The sequence below is a fragment of the Scatophagus argus genome, chromosome 22 (genome assembly GCF_020382885.2).
Source record: "Scatophagus argus isolate fScaArg1 chromosome 22, fScaArg1.pri, whole genome shotgun sequence".
Lineage (NCBI taxonomy): Eukaryota > Metazoa > Chordata > Actinopteri > Scatophagidae > Scatophagus > Scatophagus argus.
The window spans coordinates 11,754,734-11,780,758 of NC_058514.1; the positions used below are offsets into that span (position 1 = coordinate 11,754,734).

The window sequence follows — 26,025 nt, forward strand, 5'->3', positions numbered from 1 at the left end:
TTACAAACCCTGATTCCAAAAATGTTGGGATGCGCATGTGACATATTCAACATGAAAACCGTACAAAGACATTATCTTCAATGTTTTACCTCACCAACTTCGCTGATTTTTGCAAATTTAATACTAATTTTGAATTTGATGCCAGTGATTCATTTCAAATAAACAAGGACAGGAGCATCAGAACACTGGTGAAAGTTGCGGAAGGCCCAGAAACACCTGTTTGGAACAATCCGTATGTAAACAGGTTCATTGGTAACAGGTCATAGTACCATGACTGGGTATGAAAGGGCATCTTTGAAAGACTTGTACACAGGGTTAGTACTACATTACTTCGTGTCGCTACACTTCATAAAACCATTGTCAACAAATACAGTTTTTTGAAAGTGATCACATTCTGTTTATATCAACGCTGTACACAGCGTCCCAACGTTTTTGGGATCAGGGCTGTAGAATACGATTGCAATGTGATTACATGATGGTGTTCTGCAGGATTTATTGTATATGTAGTGTGCATAATTAGAGCATAAGATGGGTTTAACCCATTTGAAATGCTCCACTTGGCCCCAGTTTTCTGTTCAAGAAAATTAAGTGCATTCATTGTGAAGATAAAGCCTTATTGTGTTCAGTGGTGTTAGTCTCCTCCACAGTGCACCTTTACATCACCCATTGACAACCCATTTATGTAATCTAATGGAACTTTTGTCTTATTGCCAAACAATATTGCACCCTATATTTCTTTGTGCTCATTTAACACTTGATCCCAATCCATTTATTTTCAATTTGAACAGCTGCTGTATCTCAGTTTGTTGTCCTAAACGCAGTCTTCCACAACAGCCATAAACAAGCCATTTAGTATTCTCTATCGCAGCATTTTGTTGGTTTATCAGCAAATGATGCAGCACCTCTGAATTGCTTTGCAGTGCTCCCGTAGTCAGCAGACACACCATTTATTTCTTGAGCAGCGTGTTTTGGGCACCAGTCAGTTTGACTGAGCATTTAGAGAAAGGTCTCTGGTTAATGAAAACTTCATCAAGCTGCTGTCAGTTACACATTTGTAAAATAGGTAAACACTAAGCCTTTTTAATGACTATCTCATACCCCTCCCTCACTTTGCAGCCAACCGACCAAAGAGCCTTCTGGTGTACATCAATCCCTATGGGGGAAAGCGGCGCGGGAAGAGTATTTACGAGCAGAAGGTGGCTCCACTGTTTGGCCGCGCCTGCATCTCAGCCGACGTGATTGGTGGGTCCCTATCAACAGCGTTTTTAAACATTTAAATAAAAAATGAGCCTCAATGGCCACCATATAGATCTCCACTGCCACTGTGGTCTCTCACAGGGACCGAAGAGGCTTGTGAGGATATGATTTGGCTTATAGTGCCATTAATCATGCCACCACCTTAATGGAAGCTCTGATAGTTGATAAGCTTGGGTATCCAAACACATCTATTATTCAATAAGTGTTTGCTACAGCTACATATAGTCTGGGGTATTGATGGTCCATCAGAGTGAATACTATTCACTCTGGGCTTCCTACAGCTACTATGAATTGCAGGTTTGTATTTGTGTTGATATTATATGCCTGGTAAACAGATTTACTGTTGAAATATTGTTTTTGTTTTTGTGGGCCCAGGGCTCATTTTGTGAGCTAATATACAATAGCTGATTTAGGCTGTTTTGTGCTACTGTGCCTTTGCTTTTTCTGAACATTAATCTGCATGACAGACTCCTCTGAATGTTTCGAAAGTGCAGTAATTTTCCTTGTGTTATATTTCAGAATGCCAGTAAAAGCTTGCTTGTTCTACTAGTTGCGCCACAACAAGTCAAGTTATTTTGTCTGTAGCCTATATTCTTTTCCACTGAACTTGCTAATGCTTGCCATTTGATTTGTTTCCATAGTCACAGAGCGAGCTAATCATGCCAGGGACCACTTGAAAACAGATGCCAATCTAGATAAATATGATGGGTGAGTACTCCTTATATAGCTTATAGCTACTACTTACAGGCTTTGAACATTTGTTCTTTGCTGTGACATGGAGTTTACTTTGGTCTGTTCATATTGCAATAAAGCCACCGAGAGTCTGCGTATCAATTATCACACATTAGGAATTTGTTTTGAGGCCCATTTGTGCTGAAATCTGTGTTTCAGATTGTTATCACTGAGACAAAACACTGTGTGTTTCTCACACTTAAGACTCAGTGTCAGTCTGATGATCTTTGACACTGACATGAATCCCCTTTTGCAAATTTGCTTTGGATTTACTGGTTTCATTTTTGATTGTGTGACTGTCTTAATATCAGGATTTCCTAACATCTGGCACATGAACATGTAGCATAGCAAACAGATACTGTTTATATTCTTTTGTTTAATATGACTTTTTCTTTCAACCTCAGCTTCAAATAAATTTGCAAACCCGCATTGCTAATAATAATATGAAGGGTAATAGCAAGAATACAAAGACATAAAACCAAGATCTTCAATTTATTCAATTTCACAGATGAAATTACATGACAATGGAGTAAAAGTACAGAATAACAGCCTGCCACAGTGGTGCCTTGAGCTAAACACTAATGTCAATGTTAGTGTGCTCAGTAACACAATGTCATTTGAGTCAAAGAAAAGTTGGACTCTCTGTGTAAAATGGAAACTGATACAACGCGTTTGAAATATTAGATCTTAAGGTAGCTTGTAGAATAGTGAAGGACCCAGGACAGGTCCCTGTGGTGCTCCATGGGTGAAAAGGATACTGCAGTCCATGTAGTCACACAAAAGGTCCTTTCAGAGAGACAGAGAGAAAAAATAAAGCTTTGACTTAACCCAGTCCACTCTAATGTTAAGACATTCAATTAAAATCAAGTGGTCAAAAATAGCAAAAGGAGCAGTTCCACATTTGACAATTATTTTAGACATGTAGCTGATTCTATTCTCAGGGATTACATATAATAACTATATTTTTTTCCTCATAAATATGTGCTTTACTGCAAACCCCTGTAGTTGTATGTAGTTAGGCTCAATATGTGCCATCCACACAGGCTACCTGTATGACCTGAACATGTTTAAATGTATCGCAGAACTGATGTCAGACTGATGTAAATCTTAATATTATTTGTCTCTCAGGGTGGTGTGTGTGGGTGGAGATGGGATGTTCAGTGAGATCCTGCACGGGTTGGTCACCAGGACCCAAACAGACAATGGTGTGGACCAGAACCAACCAGATGTTGAGTTGGTGCCGTGTTCTCTGCGCATAGGGATCATTCCTGCAGGTGAGTGTTTCCAACTTTATCATGTTTTGCTTAATTTTGTCAAAAGCTTTATAGGAATAGTTCATCCTAGGAAATACTTGATAGCTTTTCTTTTTTTGAGTTAGATAAAGTTAGAGAAGATCAATACCACACAAATCTTTCAAATTACAGGCATATAGAAGATTTATACCACATACCTGTCTTACATGTTTTTACAATGGATTATGTATGGAGCTATTTCTTTGTTGGGAATAGTGAAATCAAAGCTAGCCAGCTGTTAGCTAACAATCTCTTGACTGTAGCATCACATTTAATTGACATTCCTCCCAATGAAGTTTTACCCAGTGGCAAAGGAAAATCAGCAGTTTCAAAATGATAAGAATTGAAAATGGCAAATGAAATAATCTCTGAATGTGTTAAACAGCAATTTCTGAAACGACGGCTGAATAAGCAGAACGTGAACTGAAGACATAACACAGCAATCAAATTCCCTCTCACACACAGCCCCTATATAGTTACACATGGGGCTGTTTCTGCATTGACTAGGCCTGGATGCTTCACTGTGAGAACTTCCTGTAATTAGTTTTATTAAATAATAGCTGTTTTATTTCTATTTCTTCCAGCACCCCTCGTCTACAATCTCTTGTCAATGGATTGTGCTACATGTGACAAGCAAACAGACATTTTATTTTGTATTGGCATTTGGTAGTCTCATAATGGCGCACAGACAGTTTCCTGGGTTGTATTAGTACCAGAAATATTTTTTAAAATGAAGAGTAACATGGCTAAATAAAGCGTTTAATGCTCTAATAATTGCACAGCCACCGTGGCCAAAGGGTGGGTTATATTTAAGGACCAATATTAAATGTTTTTATCACTGTGCCATGGATATTAAGTGTTGTCCAGAAAATATCGTGCTGGTAACATGTTCCTTCATTTATGTGAACATGGGCATCATGGGCATCACGTTCATCACGTTGTGAAACTGTTTTTTTAAACCAGTGTCTCAACTAATGGTAATAATGTGAAATGCCTAACAATTTAGCATATACAGTTTTGCTTAAGGGGAACTATGAGGCCATATGTAGATCTGTGCTTATAAACCAGTATGGGAGCTTGTATCTTTGCCACATGGGTGTGATTTATGTTTCCATCAATATAGTAATCAAAATAGCTATTGAGGTTATGGTAATGTTGTCGTAAGCTATCAAAGTCCTTTTTGTCAAAGGTCAGCTTGATGGTTTTGAATTCTGAGTCACTGAGCTGTCATAAAACCTTCTTTGACATGTTTCCGTTATACTAGTTTTACCTATTATGGTCTGAAAAGGACTGTAAGATTAACCCTGTGGTTTAAAAAAGTGGTTAAATTCAAGTGTTTTCTCTTGGTCTGTTAAAAATAGGTCATTAAGAATGCCCAACAATTGCTGATAGACTGAAATGAAACATTTTATCATGATCATTTTTTTCAGTTATTTCGCCCAGCCCTAACTGTAGCTGACCAATCATTCTTCCTCACCCCTCAGAGGCCCATTCTGAACCAGGAAAAACCTTGATAGCTTTTAATGGAATTAGTGTAAGCTTTAAATTAAATTAGTTTCAGTTAAAAATAATGATAAAAGTAAAACAGTTTACATGAGAACTTCAGCAACACAGTCACTTGACACCTTAATTGGTGTAAATTAATTTAGAAACTGTACAAATATATTGAAGGAAAATTTCTTGGACGAAATTATGCACCAAACAAGTATTGCCATCAAAATTGAAGCGACAGAGGGCTACAGTAAAAATACAAGTACAGTTACTTTGATGTATAGTGTTACAGTGTGTTTTATCAAGGTAACCATTGCATGACAGATGTCAAGTGTTTTTTTTTTTTTTTTATTTTTCCAAAATTGTACAAAAGAGGTGCCAGAAATGTTCACTCCTGCATAAAAATCCCACTTTGCAGAACTGTTATTGATTTTGGTTGTGAAGAATTTCAACCCCTGATTCAGGGCGTCTGAGTTACATAAGAGAGTCTCTATGGCAACAGGGCAGGGGGTCCCAATATGAGCCTGCAGAGGGTCAATCATCCCAAGTGCCATAGATGGAAAACATGCTGTGTGACATTTTGAAATCACTATAATTTTCATGAGGGTAGACATACGTTACATGAAGACCAGTATGAGGCTATCCAGTGCACAGTTTGATGATAATAACAGAGGGGTTTGAGGATCTGCTGGGGAAGCAAGAAATGATTTTTGGGCCAATTAAAATCATGATTTGGGTTTGTTTAGTCAAACCACACTTATTCTCAGGTACTCGGGGTCACAGGAGTGAATGCTCTCAAGTCGATGTTCAATAACTCTTCCAACTTTTAAATGTCACTGCTATGCTATTTAATACAAGGCTAGTTGTCGACTGTAAAATTAGAAACTGTTTTGGTTTACTTTCATCAAGATTCTACATTTAATTAAACCTCAGTTAACCAAAGTCAACCTCTCACCTCAGTGCATGTTTTTCCTTCCCTTCATGAACACTGTAGAAGCACAGGCAAGCTGATTACACCTTCAAGAGTTTCCTCTCAACTCAAACACTGGAAAAATATAACTGCTGACGATTGCATAGTTACAGCAGCAGTTTGGAGTATGCTTAGTTTTAACCATTATGTTTTCAAGGTTAGGAATATGCTTGAATTTGAATACAAAAAATAACAAATTTTTAACAAAATCCAATATTACATCCAACACAATCACTCATGTAAACCAGTTATTTAGTTTATTATTTTTCATAACTGCATTTAAAGTAACAACTTAAATGTAATAATCATCTCGGCACATAGAGCTTTGCTTAGTTTTTGCTTAACAGAACAGTAGCAGGCATCGAGCTTTTGGTACAAAGGCCATGGCCATATGTAGACACGTGCTGATACGTGAGTATGAGTATAATTTGATATACCATCAATATGATAATCGAAAACACCATTGAGGTTATGGTATAATATCATTGTAAGGTATCAAAGTCCTCTTTGGCAAGGTTCAGATTAACGGTCATGAACTCATTTATGGCCTTGTCAGCGAGCTGTCATACACACAAACGTTCTTTGACATGCTCCGGTTACGCTGGTTTTAGCTATTGTGGTCTGAAAAGGAAAGTCAGGTCAACCCTGACACACTGAAAGTTTAGATCGGTCATATTGATTTAGTTACGTCATTTTTATGACAGCGCAAGGAGTTTTTCTAAGATCCAGTTATCTGCTGGTTCACTAGGGTTCACCCCTGTCATTAAAAGATACTGTCACAAGTGCAGTTATAAATACATTCATGGACTGAGGATTTAAGCACAAAAATATCCTTTTTGGGGCAGCACTGAAGAGCATCTAGACTCCATTGTTGTCCCTGAGATAAATTTGATGATTTTACTGGAAACAAGGAAAATGCAGCTTAACAGTGGAGCTTTTCCACTGAGAATATGCCTTGTGACAGTTTATGCTTGCTTCTCTGAATATGCCAACAGGCTACTGCGGTTGAGTAACTTAAGGGGAATAAAACATTGAACATCTGAGGATTGAACATCATTGAACATCTGTGTAAGCCACTTAAATCCATTCAAAGTCAGTTGGCTTTTACTGGATAGCTTTAGAAGAGTCAAATAGCATATGTCACTGTTTTTATGCTCAGCAAAATAGCAGGTAGTGCAGCACTGTCGGGAGCAAATGGAAAGTGTTCAGATGTGATTATGAAGCTTGGAGGAGGAGAAGCAAAGGCCGGATAAGTGATGTTCACAGAAAGTGCAGGAGTAAGTCAGAGAAAGCTGGAGAGAGAGAGAGAGAGAGAGAGAGAGAGAGAGAGAGAGAGAGAGAGAGAGAGAGCCCATCTTTATACTCATCTGTGTGTCCAAAGCTGAATGACAAGACTGATCTCCTCTGTCACACTTCTGTGAGCCATCTCAAAACATCACTAGTGAGATTTCACTCTCCTCTCCCCTCTCTCCCTCACTTTCTCTCTCTTATCAGTGGCAGTAGGTCCATTTCACCACTTGAAGATGATCAAAGTAGGGTAGATAGGTCTGAAATTATTCCATGTGGCTCAGAAAGTGAGAGAGAGTCTTATTACCTCTCAAGTTGAAAGATTTAATATCCAACTCAACTCATTTCTCCCAAGGCTGGGGATGCCTCTTATCCTTCATTTGTTGGCTGAAGAGAGCTGATGATAGCCCAGGGCCTGGAGCTATTCGAATAGTTAACTTTATGACTGAAACATCCTTACTTCCGCCTGATAAACTCATTCAGCTGAATTCCTCTTCCTTGGTTGCAGCTTTGAAGGACATGTAAGTCTACCAAGGACCAGATCTTTAACTACAAATGAAAGATTCACACCTTTGATTTACATCTTTACAGCTTTGCATGCACAGTCTGTTCTGATTACTGTAGATAGCAAAACTGCTCACTGAACTTATTATGAGGATAACAATGAAATTGTTTATCGAGAACTCTGTAGTATTCATATCAATGTGCTATTGTATCAGAACAAGCATGACAGTTGTCTAGACTGGATTTGGTTTGCCACACCAGCGCCACTACATAAAAATGAAAAACAATACAAAACAAAAAAAACAATACATTGTAGGACACGAAACTACAGTTTTGACCTAAGAGGAGCTTTACTTAACCAGCAAAACATGTCAACATTTACTCAATGTATCCTAAAGACTGTGTGGATACCCTCACTTTTCCAACATCCCCACCAAGAAGTTCACCTTTGTGGTTGTAGTTGAAACATCTGCACAGCTGCTAATTGATACAGATCTGGTTTTTAATTTATCCAGAACTTTATGACCAAACTTCCCTCTCCCCAAACATTCCCATCAGCCTCAGCTGTTCATGAGTTTCGAGCTAAATAGCAAATGATAGCATGCTAAGCTAAGAGGAAGATGGTAATAGTTACATATGCTGAACATCATGTCAGCATAGTAATTTAACTAAATTGTAGCATTTAACTTGAGGTTCAGCTCTGGAGATGTTTAGTGTCAGTTGTGTATGGATCCCAGCATGTATTGGCAAAATGTTTTCCACTATGAACAAGTTTTTCTGGCAGCTTATTTCGACACATTCCAGTTGAAAACTGGTGTCTTTGTGTTTGTCATTTTGACTGTCCCTGTGTGAGATCTGAGTCAGAGGGTGTTTAACACAATTACTGAGAGACTGTGTGCACCACCTGTGTGAGGGAACTTTCTACACAGAGTTTTGTAATGTCACAGCGTCTTTAACATGCCTATATATATATGTTGTTACTAAGGCTCACCATCGACCTGTGTCTTTTTTCCAACAGGGTCCACTGATTGTATCTGCTTTGCCACAGTGGGAACCAACGATCCAGTTACTTCTGCTTTACACATCATTGTGGGTGGGTAGAAATCACTGAATTTGTATGACATGTTTCAGGTTAGTAGGTCAGTTCCTGTTTCTATTCTTTGAAATGTTATCAGTGTTTTGAAGGAAGCTACAAACAACCTTTCAAACAGCGGCTTTTAGTTTCATGTTTGCGTGTCGAGGTAACAACATGACCAGGTGTATCTTAACAGGTGATTCCCAGCCAATGGACGTTTGCTCAGTTCACCACAACGACATCTTCCTCAGATACTCCGTCTCGTTGCTTGGCTACGGTTTCTATGGTGATTTGCTGACAGACAGTGAGAGGAAGAGATGGCTGGGTCCTTCCAGATATGACCTCTCAGGTATGAAGGCCCTCGCATTCTAAAGTTGAATGACATCTCCCTTGGCTCACTGACCTCACACCGGCTTATTTAATGTGAAGTAACATGGAGTTCACCCCTGAGCTTCCTGGTCCTGCTCTAGGTTCAGACTTCAGAGGATTTAAGATATAAATCTCACACAGAAACTCAAGCCTGTGGATTCAGTGGGACTCACCAACAACACCAAGATTTCTCGACCCCCTGGGACTACTCATAAATGCTTCCATTCATTGTACTATAAGGTGTTTTAAACAAAGGCACCCACCTTATGATCTAAGTTATGAAACCAGATCAAATTAAATTGGGGCCAAATACACACTCGAGAATAACTTTGAAGATCTCATTTATAGAAGGACACGTGAAACAAGTTCGAAACATGTGCTGTGAATAGAAGCCTTTACACAATGATCAGTTATAAATTTCACCTTTTCCAAATCCATCTGCATGCAGAAGAAGTTAAACTAGAAGACTGATGGAATTCAAAATGAAACTATTGTTTCTTGTCCCATTTTCCAAATAAAAACAGAAATGCTCATCCTCAGGAACAACAGTACAATCTATCAATTATTTACACGGTTGATAGTCAAGTTGGGATTTTGTGTGTCAGTAATTTCAGACTTAGTTTATCCACAGCAAAATTTGTGTACCACTAATACTACCATAGAACTGTGCATGGTTGCTACATGAGGCCTCTGGGAGGCGTCCATTGTCACCAAACACAATAAGGATTTTAAACACACAAGTGTGTGTTACCTGTGCTTTAGCAGGATCTCAAAACTTTGCTTTAATTACATTTTATCCAGTTACACAGCCTAAAACAGTGGTCCAGTTATTGATGTGAATTTTTGCTTTTAATTGTCTTGTCAGGTATAATAACAATTAAATTAAACCCAACAATTGGCACACATTGACATGCATTCTGTGGTCCACACTGTTTTGCGTTGCAGGGGTAAAAACCTTTCTGAGTCACAACTACTATGAAGGCACCATCTCTTTTCTTCCTGCTGAGAAAAACATGGGAACCCCTAGGGACAAGCTGCTGTGTCGATCCGGGTAAATAAAGCATCCATTTCTATGACTTTTCAGCACTTTGCAATGTGCCTACTTATCTGATGGAGGGTAGTAGTAGCAGTGCACCTGCCAGAGCTGAAATGGGCTAGTTTATGTTGTCAGGAAGCCAATCTGATTTATTGCAGACCGAGAACTCATTCAGTCTTTTCCAAAAAGGTGCTTGACTAAGTGCTTTGGTTTTTGAGATGCTGGGCGCAGACATTGTTTGCATATGTTATGAGAGCCGAAAGGAAGAAAAACCATTCATCTGTAAAATGACGTTTTTCCTGACAACTTATTTTACCATAAAAAGTGACATGACCACGCTCAAAAGGCTTTTCTGGCTGCTCACGTCTTTGAGATTTTCTGACAAAAACTACAAATATTTAAATAGCTAAAGCTAAAGATGGACTGGATTTACTCTCGCCTAATGAATCATTTAAGCTTGTTAAAACCTTGACATCAATGGTTTGATGACTGTAAAACAAGGTTACGCTGCTATTTCAGGTGCGGCGTGTGTCAGCACAAGCCCTCATCAAAGGACAACAAGCACTGGGAGATGTCAGAGGAGAAGGGAAAGTCTGATGAAGGTACGAGTTTGGGGTTATTCATCGAAATATGTCAAATTAATCACACGAAGAAGTCTAAGGCTCATCCCTTTGCCTCGTTATGTGCTTGTTTGTCTATTCTGAAACCATTTTTAGACTTCTGAGGTGTGTGAGAATAAGCATCTCTAAAGGGTGTAGTTTGAGAGAAAAGACAAACAAGGGGAGATGAGACAATCTTTCAATGGCTCCCTTTTCCCTTGAAGTCACACACAAATCAGGGGAGATTTACATTCTGCAATACCAGAGTGTAAATAACAGCATCGTCTTCTCCCTCTCAAATTTTACTTTATCTCCATTTTCTGTCAGGGTTGTTTTTCTCCCACAGCATGGCAAAATTCTTGATGAGATTCTTGATGAGTTATTGATGGAAAAATATGAACTGATTTTAGTGACATTGCACAGCTCCCCGTTGGAGCCTTTTTTTTGCTTATCAATTTCCAAATCTCCAGCATCCAACCCAGCATCTGCTTGATGGGATTACTTGTTGCTCCTGATGAGGCTGCTGTCTGTCCACTCAGCCTCAAGTAGGGCAGCGTCGCCTCCCTTTCCCTCCTCAGCCCCTCCATACACACACACACACACACACACACACACACACACTCACTCACACATGCTTCATTATCTACAGTCCTCTCAACCCACAGACAGAGCAGCACAAACCTCTGGAGGCAGATGAAATGCAGACTCCTGTGTGTGCGCACGCTGGTCTGTCTTTGTGTGAACAATCTGAACTGCAGATGAGCTGTGTGTGGCTTTTTTTCTTCTCTAATTAGTGTCGTGATATTAAATTCAAGATTTTCTATCTTGGCTATCTGCTACTGTGGCTTCCTATGGAGTGTTTGTATTTTTATGTTTTTTTTTTTTTCCTGTGTCAGTATGAAAGCGAGCGTAACCTGTTTGTGTGTTCGTATGATGTGTGTCAGACTCCCACTAATCAGGAAGAAATTTGGCTCTGCCAGCTCTGACAGGGGGTTTGCCTCACGCCAGTGCTGCCGTTTGTTTTGCTTCTTCTTTTTTTTTTCCTCCTTCCTGGCGAGGGAGATCGCAGACAACTGCTAAATCAATGAGGCACGACACACACTCTCTCTGCAAATGAGCTTGCCTCCCTTCCAAAAAGCAAATACTCATTTGGAAACATTCTCTAATGCAGAGTCTACAGTCCACAGTTGATTTGTTGTCTTTTTTTTTTAATTTAACTTTAATCACTGCTTCCCAATTAGAATATTGTTGTTTTTATGTAGCCTCAGCGGGCTTGTTATCATTGGTTCGCGTTATCACCTCTGTAAGTTTGTTTTGCGAAATGAGGGGGAAAGGTAATGAATCGTTTTGCTTTCCGAGATCACATAATTTTCCCTCTGAGGTTTGGACGTCTGTGATCACTTTTTTTTTTTTTTTTTCAGCTTACTCCAGTGACTATCACCCTGGTGACAGGCGCTGGCAGTCCCGTGGGTGATACTGTGTCTTTGTTACACCGTCACTTGTAAACAGTCCCTAATCTCTGAGGAACAGAGTGGTGATTTCTGAATTGCAACCATTGCGTCTGTCATTTGAGAATTGGACATCACATGTGTGTTTAATCATAACAAGCTAACTTGAGGTTAAGCCAATCAGTCTTCTGTCTATATGACTTCCTCTTAAGATGTTGTGAAGCCGTCCTTAGCCAACCTTAACTGCATTTTGAAAACGTAAGACCGACACATTCCTCTCAGGATCAGTGTTCAATCGTGGCTCCATCATCAGGGTAAAGCTGCTCTGAGAATTCCTGCCAAGACATCTGGAACTTAATGAACCCTCATCAGCATCACTGCTGTCTTGTAACAAGCTGAGAAGTTAACCTAAAGGACCCACGAAGCTCTCTCAAAATATGTCGCATGATTTCAGAAACTCCATTTCCTGATGGGACTCAGATTATTTGTTTCAGTATAGCATCAGCATTTTTGGGAAAAAAAAAAAAGCCGAAAGGAATCAGAATGTTCTGCTTCCACCAATCCCTTATCTAACTTGTAGAAAATAAGTAGCTTAAAGCAGGCAGAATACTTCAAGCAAAATCAAATGTGGCACATGGCTTGCAAATGCTGTGGAACTGCTGAATACTGCATCGCAATTAAATTACAGCACAGTACATTGACTGCAGCTCAAGGTCTGTTTACTTCAAAGTGCCAATGTCAGATGGAGGAGATTCAGCATTTTAGTGAAAAGAAAAGAGTTAAGTAAACCAAAGACAGTCCAAAAGGCACACGTTAAATGGAGAAACAGTCGTGATATATATATATATATATATATATATATATATATATATATATATATATATATATATTTTTTTTTTTTTTTCTTTTTTTTTCTTTTTTGCAGATGAACAATTGCTGGTGAATGTGTTTCAGATGGTTGTAACTAAGGTTCATCCTTACTTGATTTACAGGTTAATTAAGATTACATAATATTTTATTTATTTTTTCTTTTTTGGATTAACATTAAATTAACAGTTATAATTTAATAATAATACAATATATGGACCTAATACATAGATCAACTGCCCTGATTTCCACAGGATGTTAATAACTTTGGATGGCAATATGGCTGCCATTGTTTCCAGCGCTCTTTAAAAAATGGCTATATTGTATTATGTTATAAGTATAGTGAGGGGCATACAGTGTAAGTCACAGATGAATCCATGTGACTTTAATTCATGATTCCTAGCACAAAACAGGAATGTGAGACTTTAGTGCACAGCATAAGTGCCCACAAATATCAAAATGCTTCAAAAAAACAATTTAGAAAGTGTTTTGTGCTGACAGCAACAAAAAAGAACTGCTGCTGGTAAGTAAAGTGTATGTGTGGTCATAATCCAGCTCTCGACTCCTCTGTTTCAGATGGCAGTTGGAGTGTGATCCGCGGAAAGTTTATTGCCGTTAATGCGGCCAGTATGAGCTGTGCTTGTCCTCGCAGTCCAAAAGGCCTGTCACCATCCGCTCACCTCGCTGACGGCACCACAGACCTAATCCTCATCAGGAAGTGTTCCCGTCTGGACTTCTTCAGGCACCTCCTTCGACATACCAACAAAGAAGACCAGGTAGGAGTGAAGGAGTGTCATTTTTAGACACTTAGACACCTATATAATTTGACTTCAGTGCACTTTCCTTCATACTTATAAAGTCAGTGTGCGTAAACAGAGCATGAGTCATGCTGTACAGAATATTTCAGAATTGAAATGAGCTGCTAAAACTGATGCGATTTGAATCAAGCAGGGATGAGAAAAACATCCTCTTCAAAGAGTGAAGGAGTCTCCAAAAAATGCAGCCAGACTTTTAAGACAATTTCATCCTTCCTGAAAAGCCTCCTGTCAATCACCTTGCAGCCGAATTTAGCTTTCAACATCAGGAGTTGCATCAGTCTCTGCACAGATAAATTGAAGAGTGTGTTAAGTCTGTAAACGAGCGAGCAGAAGGCAGAGTTCCCCCACTTGCTGTGCTAGCACCTCCATTTGCTGACTCTGCTCAATTTCCCAACTATGGCTCACTTTAGTTCAAATGCCTCAGCCCTTGTGCCTTCCCACGTATCATAAATAACCTCCACCTCAGACCGGTGAGGCCCTGATAATCGCTGCATCAGGGATATGTTGTATGGGAGAGCAGGCTGATACCAGACTAATGCCCTCTCAGGACAGCACAAGTATTACCAGGGGAAGTCTGGTGATTAGTAATTATTACCTCAGGAAGGACCTCAGGAAGTTTAGCCCATTTAGAGGGATCTTGCCAGTAATTTCATCTGCAGGAGCTGCCTTGGTAAAAGTGGTCAATTGTAAACTGTGTTTTGAGCTGACACTGACATCCGGAGGTCAACATTTGACTTCTGCACCCAGTATGTTGATTACAAGGATGAATATTACTTATAATAATGTTTGATTAGATTAGGATATTATGTATTTGGAGCCTAAAGGTTTGTAGGATTCAGCAGTAGGAAAGGCAAACATTTGAATACCAAATGGAAAATAGAAAACAGTACAGAACCTGCTGATATTACTGAGAAATTTAGCAACTTGAGGACAGTTTTTGCTGCTCTCTGTGACATGAAGCATGTCCCTGCAATGCCACGGTCCCAGTTTAGCACAGACTGAATGAAATTACCTTATGTGTGGGAAAAATGTAATTACTAACAGCTTCCCTTGCGAAGCTAATGCAGAGAGGCCAGAAAAATCATTTTATGATGTTTCCCCAATATGCTACAAAGAGTGAGAATCACCAGTAAGATTTCACTTTATCCTTCTCCTGCAAAATACCATTTGAATTTCAGGAATGACAATGTTCAGTGTTATTTTCTCATCAACTGTTGGAAATATTGCCATTACATTTTGTGATAAGCTGAATGAGTTCACTCTGCTTTGACCTTGTGCAGCTTGGCCATGATCTCCTGCTGAAACAGTCCGGCATGGGCGACAGAAAATGCTCAATGGCGAAACCTGCACCCTTGTACTTATTATTACTCGTGAAAGTCTTTTGGTTTAATTATTTCACAAGTCATTCCAAGCATGTGAAAATGTAGTGTATGCATTAGAGTAGGGTGTGCATGAAACAGAGGATAAGCAGAGGACCCTTACTGATTCAGTAAGAGAAAGTGAAAAGATTTTTAAATAGGTAACAATCCTGCTTTATGTAGGATCGATGGGAACTGTAATGACAATGCCATTGTGCTAAATGTTATCATGTTTACCCACTAAACTAAGATAGTTGATATTGTACCTCAGTATCATGTTAGCTTTGACATTTTGACAATGTTAGCTTAATGCACTGTTGTATCAAAGTACAGCTCAGTAGTCCACTAGCATGGCTGTAGACTCTTACAGATAAGCGAAAATAAATTGTGCAATATCCCCTGAATGACGTTTGCAAGCTCGTGAGTAGTTTGTTGCTGCCAGTGAGAAGTCATAATGTGGTTGCGTCTCTCGTTTGAGACAGTCTTCCCTGCTGTACTTGTATCACAGAAAGGTAGACAAGTAGTCATATGAGCTGGGTGAGAGGGACTTTACATCAGAGTTCACTTAATATCAGCATCACTGTCCACCCAAGCAGAGAGAAACAAGGAGTGAGAAGCCGCTAAGCGTATTCATGGCCTTGTCAGAAAGCCTTTTAGGCACACCGTCCAGCATGAATGCAAAGCGGCTGCAGTCATAAAGTGGGTCTGATGTGAAATAAATGGCTGTCACTCTGCTTTTGGGATGAGAGAAGGCGAGAAAAGGAGAGAAGGGAGGGAGGGGATGAAAAAAGAAAAAGAGGAGAAGAGAATAGAGAGAAAGTGGCACCCCGTGAAGTTGAAGAAAGTAGTGTGCCGGACAGAGCTGAACCTTTCTGCAACACTGAGTGAGATGAAAGGGGATTTTGACAATATAATTTCTTTTCATCTCTCTCTTTCTTCCTCTTTTCACTTCTCTGCCGTTTACATAGTTTTTATGCACCTCCATCTTTATCTGACCTTTTCTCTCCATCCTTTTATTTTGTATTTGATCTCGTGTTTGCCATTTTCTTTTTCTTGTAAATGGAAAAGAAGAATATCTCTGCATGTAGTTTTGCTTCTCATTATGAACTCAGCAGGAGTCCATCAAATGGGAATCGAGAAATTAACTTTTTACCTCACCCAACACGTGCCTGTAAACTGAAAAATATAATAATCATATTTCAGAGAAATATGTCACTGCCATTTTGTGAGTGCTATTAAGTTTATACTATTAAGTAGTTTTACAAATAAACTTATGTAGTTAGTAATCTGAGACATTTAAATGTTTGAGAAGTTCATTTTGTTTTTTGTTTTTTTAATGTTTGTTTTGATTTGTTTAGCCACACTAGCAGCATATTGGTTAACCAGTCCACCACTTTGGTCCTAACAACAACTGTTGAATGGATTTTCATGACATTTTGACATTCACTAACACCTTTCTTCCTTCTTTTTCCTCTCTCACTTGCTCTTGTCTTTATTATGTTATTGTGTTCCTCATGACGTTTGTTGATTCCTTGTGACCCCCCCTGATTGAAGCACCCTTGTGGAAACATGAAGAATAGTGTATTTATAAAAACACATATGGAAGAACCTGAAAAACACTCATAATACATCTTTTTAATACTCTTTTATTCCAAAGCAAATTTCACCAAACTTTAATTTGATGAAGCATGAAACAAACATGGACTCTTGTTTTCCCCTCTCATCCTGCTCCACTGCTTATTCTGAAATGAAAATCTTCAAGGGATTCTGGAGTGGTGGTCTTGACCTCTGCACCATCTGTTGGAACATCTGTTCCTTCATCCATCTATCTGTCAATCTCTCCTCATCCTTTCTTTCATCTATTTCTCATCCATCTCTGCTTCCCTCCCCAGTTTGACCACTCATTTGTGGAGGTCCACCGGGTACGGAAGTTTCGTTTCCAGCCGCAGCAAGATGAGATGGTTTCACTAGAAGACCTGAGTGAGAGTCCAAAGAAGACAGGCTTCAGTCCCATATACTCGGCCCCAACAACCTGCAACTACAGCACTGCCCACAGCAGCTGGACCTGCGATGGGGAGATCTTGCCTCACACTTCCATCCAAGTCAGGTAACTAATGAGAGTCACCGGTAAATGTACAACACAATTTCAAACTTACTACTGGGGTTATTTCAAACAAATGCCTCCATTTCCATGTTTTGTTAGAGATAAACAAACTGAAGTGCAAATGAATTCATTAGAAAAGAAAAAACAACAATAAAATCTTATACATATGCATATGTAAAGTAAATACTGGAAAGCTGGAAAAATCATTATGACTGCCAAAGACAGGCATAGTTCACTTTTCCACTGTGCCATCTTATTTTGCGTTTCATTCAGCCCTTGAGGAAAATAACAACAATAACTTTCTGAGACGATGAAGACAAGCTGTGTCACTCTCAGCAGCAAACGGACCAGCAAAAGGCTTTTTGAACCAGTGCTCATAATATTTCAGAAGCAATATAATGGAGAAAACCTTGAAATATTTGCAGGACTCATGTCTATTGCATCAGCATGATACTAGTATTCACAGTAAAGACTGTTCTTTTTCTGGGTATTACAGACATAATCTGCACTTTAAAATGCTCCTGAGTATCAAACCTAAGTAGAAATAGATGATGTTCTGTCTGCCAGAGAGCTCTGTATAAAGTGCACTGAAGTGAAACTCACAGGCTAACACGCTAAATGGATGAACCTGGTAAAACCTTATACCTGCTGAACATTACTTTAACAGTATTGTCTTGGTCAACATGTTAGCATACCGACATCAACACTTAGCCAGCAGACACAGTAAAGTTTCACAGAGCAGCTAGTTTTGTTTTTCCCTGTAGTAACCCACAGTATTGGAATACATTCACTGGCTCACACACAAAATGTGAGCTTCAGTTTAATTGCCTTTTTAGTAGTGTTTTTTAGTTAGTTATTAGTCTAACAGAACTAACAGGCAAGAGAAGAACATTTAAAGTCTCTAAAAAGTTTGGGTCATGTAAATTGTCAATATCAAGGAAAGTAAGCTGTCCTGATGTGCAGTAGTCGCTGGTAATAAAGCAGTTCTCCTTACATGGCCAGACCAAAGTAAGATCGGCAGGGCCATTAGCGTTGCTAGTGCTAACTGTCTCTGGTCAGGAGACTCTTTCACTGTTCCCTGCTGGACAATCTGGGCAACTCGATGGAATTAGACCCCCCTCATTATTCTGGCCCTATCCACACTTCAGCTTCCCCCACCATCAGATCTCCATACAGCCGGTGTGTCACTGCTTGACGCATCATTTATTTCATGCTCCATTGTACTTTGCCAATGATGCATGGCGCTGTAATGTTGCTAATTTAACAGCCCTCCCCATGTTAAAAGGCTACTCCCCTTTAATTAAAGCAGAAGTCCATCCTTTTATTGCCACTTCCTCTCCGCTAATCGTTCTTGGAGTGAGCCAGCCAGAGTGCTGCTAAGATAATTAATGGTAATAGCCCAGGCGAAACGGAAAGAAAGTAGCAAAGAAAAGAGTGAAGAGTTGTGATTTAAAAGTGAGAAGTTCGCTCGTAGTGAGAGAAACTTGTAGTGTTTGAAACTATCTAGGGTCCTGTTATATAATTATAACCCCTTCTATGATTTAAGGGTTATACAATTATATTTTATTATTTATAATGTATTGTACTGCAGTGCATGTTTTTATATGTATGATTGGCATTTTGGAAATAAACCTTGGTTGAAAATTGGAAGTTAATTTTCTGTTCCATCATATTAACTTCGGGAGAAGTTTTCAAGTAAACAACAGGTGTTTCAGTAAAAATACACTTAGCAGACAAAGGCACAGACAGTAACTGAGGGCATATAATGTACCATAATAACTGTCTTAGCCGTTCACTCATTCTTTTTCTGTCCTTATACTTTTACTTTGTATTCATCAAGATCTCTTAAGCGTGTCGTTAAAGTGTGTCAGCCCCATCTGTGTTATAACATCTGTTATAGGTGTTCTCTTTAAAGGTCTTTACACTCTGCACACCCCAAAGATTGTCTCACTTTCAGGTTTGCGTGTCAAGTCTGCACACAGGGGTGCCGTTCCATTGCTTTTACATCTGCCACATGGACAGTAAAGTCTCACTGAAATGAGCACAGTCATTAAGTTGATGGTTTGTTATTCAGGCTAAATGATGCGTTTTGTGTGTGGTTGTATTTGTGCGTGTGTGTGGGTGTGTGTGCACACTTCCTCTCTGCAGTGTCCAGTGCCAGTTGATACGGCTGTTTGCCCGCGGTATCGAGGAGGAGCAGCAGCAGCAGCAGCAGCAGTGTGTGTTTGAAGACCCTTGTACACTTTGGGCCCTGGAGCCAAGCTCACACTAGTTAGTGGACTGAGAGCTGGACTGGACATTCAGCTGCTGGAAAACAAAAACCGAGTTGCACTTGGCAGGATTTTACTGGAAAAATACATGCATCTCATCAGTGTAAATCTCAAATGTTCAAACGTTCCCTTTTTAGTGTGTTTGCTGTTGTTTGCTCCATGCACAAGCATGGACTGAAACCTAGAGGTATGATTTGAAAAAAAAAAAAAAAAAACACAATGAAAAAAGAGAGAGGGGGAAAACTTTAAAGAGAAGATACATCTCATAATTTGTTGTTACTGAAGTCTGTAAAATTTGGTTATCTCTTACTTGCCGTTTGGGGCTGTTATGTGTAAAATTCCCTCATGCAGCTTTAACAAACTTTAACAAACAAATATGATATGCCACACTAGTCCTAGTGCTGCTGCATTCAAACCTCAGTTTCCTGTTTCTTTAATCTGTACCTTATGGAAAATGAAGATCGAAAGCTCAGAGGATCTGAACCAGTCTTGGCGTTCACACAGATGAAAAGCAACCAAACTGGACTGAGCTGGACTCAATCGGAAGGTTTTTATACCACCATGAAGGAGAACTTTAATAGGATTTCTTCCTATGTAGCATAGCCAGGCAGCCGAGGAGATACTGCTGTGTAAGGATGATGAAAAAAATACCTGTGAAGCACGCTGATAAACTGAAAAGACTTAGCCAGAGCTTCACCAAAAAAAAAAAACAATATATGGAATCTGATCTTCTCTTTTTGGGGAAGAAAAACACATTTTATCTGTGACCCAGGTGAAAGCAGATATGAGCCAGGGGCACTAATGAAAAGAGCTGAATACCCTGCTAATACACTAACAGGACCCCGGTGGCTTCTGGGTAATAAGGCAAAGTGGTTGCTAAGTGATTTGGTGTGTCTCAGCAGTGCTGTGGTGCACCTGTGTCTTTGAGCTCTGCTCCTCTCGGGCTAAAAAGTACCAACAGTTCACTCAACACCTGGGATTAGAAAGAATTATACACTGTTAAGTTAATTAGAGAAAATCTATTGTACGGGTCTGAAATTAGCCTCGTTAGCTCGGTTTAGTTGTAGTTCAAGGTGAACCATTCAAGAGAGAGCAGAGCAGCTTTTGCTTTTGATGCTGTTTCTGCATTGTTAAAACTGTGTTTAACAACATACATCTTAATGCATTCGTGTAAACTGTTTGTGTGTGTAAGAGTAAGTGTGTTTTCCCCCCAATCTCTTAGGGATGTTAGTGTTGTGTGTGAGAGTGTGTTTGTTAATGTTGTTGCGCCTTGTGAAGGTGCCAATATGAGTTAGCTCTGTAGCAATTAGCCTCATGACTGTCATTTTGCAGATGTGCTCTTACTGCAGCCAACACACTGCTAACACAAGCACCTATAGATGAGCAAAGGCAGTTTCTCCCACTCTCACAAACAGTTTATTTCTGTCTTTTTATGTTATATCTCATATTCAATGCCCTGCTGTATGAAACATGCTGCCACTCAACTTTTAACTCTATGAAATTCAGTTTTTCTCTTTGATTCCTTTCCAACTCTGGTACTTGTGGATGTGTATAATGTTTCACCTTCAGTTGTCACTTTTATCAAATTACAGAAAGACGTGTGATGCTTTTAAATCCTGTCACAAACACACAGTCTCAAGTGCACATGCAGACACAAACTGTAGAAGTGAGGATTGTTTGCAGTTATGACCAACCACATTTGAAATGCTAAAGAATTTACCATTTTACGTCTGACATTTCAAACAATGTTGAACTGACATTTGAGTTCCCTTCACTTTTGTCTTAGGAAATAGAAATGATATTGTACCTGGTGGAAGCTAGCAAGCCAGGAAAACCAGCCTCCATCTAGGACTTCCACTCTGAACATGGAAGCTAATTAGCCTGCTAACATTACACATTATCGAAAGAAAAGGTAGATCCTGAAACAGCATGAATTTTATTTGCTCATTTCAGTTTGACTGTTCTGTTGAACAAATAGACAAACAGTCTCTGAAGTGAGTGGATATGTGATTTATTTTGTGAAAGTTCTTAATAAATTTATTTTGAATTGTGGCTCTTTTTATGTTGCCTATTTTGCTTGATCTTCATGGTGTGTTTGATTTCATTGATGTAATTCCTTCCTTTACTCTTTAGCACTCTGTCTCACACACACACACACACACACACACTTCTCTCACACATCGACACAGAGGTCAGTGCTCCTTTGCTTTGGCTTTCTCAATCTCACTCTTTCGCTCTTTCTCTGCCTCCCTGTATGAGTTGAATTTAATAGGGTTCTCTGATGTGAGTGAGATGTTTCATTAAAGAACATCAGACATCAAAGGTCTCTGCTGAGATGGAGTGGCATTTCATGCTGGGCTCATTCTGCACACAGTCTGGGTCTTGTTTTCCTTTCTGATACCACAAAGCAAGTGAGTCCAAAGTGTTGAAAAGTCTGGTAATCTGAATTTGGTAACTGTGGTTAGAGCAAGACTCTGCTCAAAATTGAATGATAATGTATGCGACTGTGAGCATGTTGGCGATATCAACTTTAGAAGGTGGTAGAATGAAAATGCTTTCAGGTGTTCTTTCTGCTGCCCTAAGTGAACTCAAACAATGCCATTTTTTTCTCTTTGTGTCAGTATTCACTTTTGAAGTAATGTAAATTAGATGAATCTTAAATGGGAACTCCAGTATTTTTAAACCTGGGCCCTGTGTTTACATACTTGGTGTTTAAATGATGAGTATTTGCAGTTTTTACCTCATCCAGATTGTTGAAATCACCTAAATATTCAGCTATGACTTTGGAAATAAGTTCTGGCTAGCAATTCCTCTTGGTAATCTCCAAGCTCCTCTCACTAACTCTGTTTCCACTGTCGTCTTCTTGCAACAACTCGGCTTTCGCAACATTTTCATAAGACTTGTGTTTCTGGTTGAACAAAAAAAGAATTTTACTGTTCAACAAAAAAGGTCTGTGTCCACTAAAAGAAAAGAAATTGCAATAGTCAATAATAATGCAAAAGTCCAAAAAGATTATATTGGGCTCCAGGTCAATAGATATTGGATATGTCCTTGAATGCAACTTAAAGATTTTTTTTCACAAGCAGAAAATTACCTCAAAAAATTTAAGAAAAAAAAAGGGGGACTGGAGGTTCCAGTGTTACTGAAAACTCCAGGGACAAGACCAGGACAACATTGTAGACCAGAAGATCTATTGTGTAGTACCATAGACATGTATGTAAAGTAAAGAGCATAGCATTTGTGGTTTGTCTGTACTAGTTAATCCAAGGAGATTCCTTAAAAAAAAAAACGTGCACTACTTTAATATGAGGTCTAGTCTGACCACAAAGACAACAGGGATTTTCCAGCCTGCATCAAATTGTTTTCCCCCCTCTTCCTTTCTCTCCTCCTCATTGTCTTGCTTTGCTACTTCCTTATTGATTTATTCTCCATCTACTTGTCCCCCAACCCCTCCCCCTGAGAGCTGCTATCTCATTCACACATCCCACCTGAGACACAAGGTGAGACGAAACGGCAACAAACACCTTCTACCACACACACACACACACACACACACACACACAGTGGAGGTTGTCCTCAATTCACTGGCGTCTTTACCCAAAGAAAGGGCTCCTAAGAGGAGATGACAGTGCTGTCGCGTGCCCCAGACACTCATTCACTTTCTGTTCCTCTCTCGCCTTCACACACACACTTTCACACTTACATCAACATGTTCTGTTTTTTTCTATCCGACATAACGATTCAAAATACAACAGAATAACACACTCTTTCGTACTATTTTGTCTTAACTTTTTCTGCCCTCATGCACATGCATACAGTCACTAAGTCTCCTGAGAGTGTGTGAGGTGTGATGTGGACCTACTTCAAGACTATTCCCTATTAGAGTCTGGTCTCTTTCCCAGCCTATTATTATTGCCCTGATTTAGCCTTTTCGACTAATTTCTGCAGTCAGGAGCAAAATAGGACAGATTTCTGCACCTTACCAACATTTTTCTTAAACTTCATCTTGTTTCTTGTTTCTGCTGCACACAAACAAACTGTACTGCCATGGTGACAAGCGGGAAAGGTGAAGTCAGGGTAAGGTGAAGCGGTGGCAGCTAGTGTTACACCCGTCATGGTTGTATGATACCAATGTTTAAAGTGGTCAAATCTGGAAAAAAATGTTGTGTTCCCTCAGCAAGGTCAGCTAACAAGAGCCAAACAAAAGTATTATGCCTGTGTGAGAGTCTGTGGGCATTAGGTGGGTGTTGTGAAAACAGTGTAAGTGAGAGACAGAGACAGAGGGACAGAGAGAGCACATACTGTAGGGGAGGTGGTCCAAACAGCAGCAGTGCTGTTGCCCACTTCTCTCCGTATTGATTGGAACGGGCTCCCTGTGTGAGATTTAGATCAATGAGGCCATAACAGTCCATCTTCTCAGTCAGGAGCCACTACCGGCTTCTTATCTCTCACCCTGCGTCTCTCACCCACACTCACCTTTACTCACACATTCCAAATCACTAATGCGCTCACACATGCTGGAGGTCAGACCTTACAGCTGAAACCATGTAATTGTATCTGTTTGTTTGGTGCTAGTAACTGGAAAATAGTTATCTTGTAAATTATTGGAAGTAATGAATTAACAGAAGTAACTAAATTACTGATTATTTCCACCAAAAAAAGTAATGTGTTACTGTCAAGAGTAAAATTTAAGGTACTTTTTAAATGTTTACTTTGAAATGCCTGCATCAGTAATGTGATCATTTCAGCTTTTGCTGTGGACAGATTAAACGTCTGCCAGCTCTCTTTCAATTTTTGCATATTCAAAGTCCAGGTAGTGGAAAAACTTTTTCCTACACAATTTTTCACCTGTCTAGACAGAGTACTTGCAAACTAACTGCCTGAAAGCATTTGATCCAACACAGACAGGCTGCATATCCTCTACAATATACCATGATATAAATAGCAGAAGTGTGGAGACACAAACTTGATCTCCAAAGACTGGAATTAACAAAATTTAAAAAAGTCCTGCAACTTTATTTGGACTTTAACACCAGTGATTTGTGCCTTTGCTTAGCCTTTAGCCCCAAAGATTGAAAAGTATGTTATTTCCTTGTTTCCCCAATCAACTAACATGAACACCATGGGTATGACATTAACACCAAATACAATATATATATGTATACATATTCAGTTTTATGAGAAAATCTTTGATGCTTGCTCTGATGAGTAAATGTTTATACCAAAATAGTCACATAATAAAAAACTGCTGAGTATCGCCAGTGTTTTGGCCAATAACGGGTGCACTTTCTCTGTCCTCTGCTCACATTTAAAATAACTTTATAACAGACGCAAAACTTTTGCCTATTCAACCAAATAAGGATTTCTAGCCTGGCACATAAGCTTAAAAAGTTTCGTAGTGTACTTTGCATTTGGGTGATGTCAGATTTTTAAACTGCTTTTTTTCCAGCATGAGGAAAGTTTTGCAAACTTAAAACCTCAAGGGATCAAAAATTTTTCATAGAAAGTCACAACTGAACTTTATTTTTGCTGTTTGTAGTTCAAGGTGTCCTGCTGACTGTTTTACAGAGTATATACGAAGAAGAAGCACAACGGATCAGCCTTGTTTATCAGAGAGTTGAATAAAGGGACACACTAATTCAGAAGTACTATGAGTTAAGAGTTTGAGTCAAATATAACATATGCATGATGTGTAGTTTCTCTCACTTTGTAGAACAAAAAGCCAGTGGCAGTGCTGGTACAGATTGGGACCTGCAGTGTCCTCCTGCTGCTCCTCCGGAACTGCTCTCCACTCTGTCTGTCCACTGTGCCAAGCCAGGAGACTCTCCGACAGCGAAGAGCTTCTCTGGAGGAGGACTGACCCTGAGAGGAGCAGCAGCAGGCTATCTGAATCTGATCTCTGGAACTCCATCAAAACGCTTTCTGATCTGGTGCCTCCTTTTCATTCACATCATTTTCTGTGCCTTTCAACACTATTACAGATCCCTGCGAAAAAATAAATCTGTGTTATGATGTCATGATGCTCTGGTCAAAATTTGGTTTAGTTAGGTTTCTGGAGAGATCATTATTTGAACTTAACTTTTATTCACAGGGATCCTTATTATTAGCATGTCTTATAATATATACTGAAAGCCAAACCCCACATGAAAGGCTTTTGAATCAGCAGTGCCACAAGTAGTAAGCCAACCCACCACCACATGCTCTTTCAGGAGGTGGACATCTGAGGCAGAGGCAGCCCTGAGGGACTGCTTCCAGTCCACTGACTGGGGAGTGCTGCAGGACGCATGCAGTTAGGACTTAGAGGGGATCACAGACTGCACCACTGACTACAGCAACTTCTGTATGGATGTTGTTATTCCCACCAGAACAGTACACTGCTTCTCTAATAACAAGCCCCAGATTACTGGTGACATCAAGGACCTCCTCTATCAAAAGACGAGGGCATTTAAGGATGGAGACTAGGAGCAGCTGAAGTGTGTGCAGCTGGAACTCAAAGTCCAGCTGAAGGAGGCAAAAAAGAAATGCAGAAGGAAGGTGCAGTAGAAACT

At 39.6% G+C, this 26,025-nt stretch overlaps 1 protein-coding gene across 1 annotated transcript in view; it reads left to right on the plus strand.

The window, feature by feature from the left end:
* Nucleotides 1-21,529, plus strand: part of cerk (ceramide kinase) — a 36,889-nt gene extending 15,360 nt beyond the window's left edge. The window contains exons 4-13 of the mRNA XM_046379225.1: nt 1,117-1,242; nt 1,899-1,965; nt 3,118-3,263; nt 8,552-8,626; nt 8,805-8,957; nt 9,923-10,028; nt 10,533-10,615; nt 13,504-13,703; nt 16,996-17,210; nt 19,356-21,529. Of these exons, the coding sequence (XP_046235181.1) occupies nt 1,117-1,242; nt 1,899-1,965; nt 3,118-3,263; nt 8,552-8,626; nt 8,805-8,957; nt 9,923-10,028; nt 10,533-10,615; nt 13,504-13,703; nt 16,996-17,210; nt 19,356-19,479 (1,295 nt within the window). The 3' untranslated portion in view covers nt 19,480-21,529. The remainder of the gene's footprint in view (nt 1-1,116; nt 1,243-1,898; nt 1,966-3,117; nt 3,264-8,551; nt 8,627-8,804; nt 8,958-9,922; nt 10,029-10,532; nt 10,616-13,503; nt 13,704-16,995; nt 17,211-19,355) is intronic.
* Nucleotides 21,530-26,025: the final 4,496 nt, after the last annotated feature.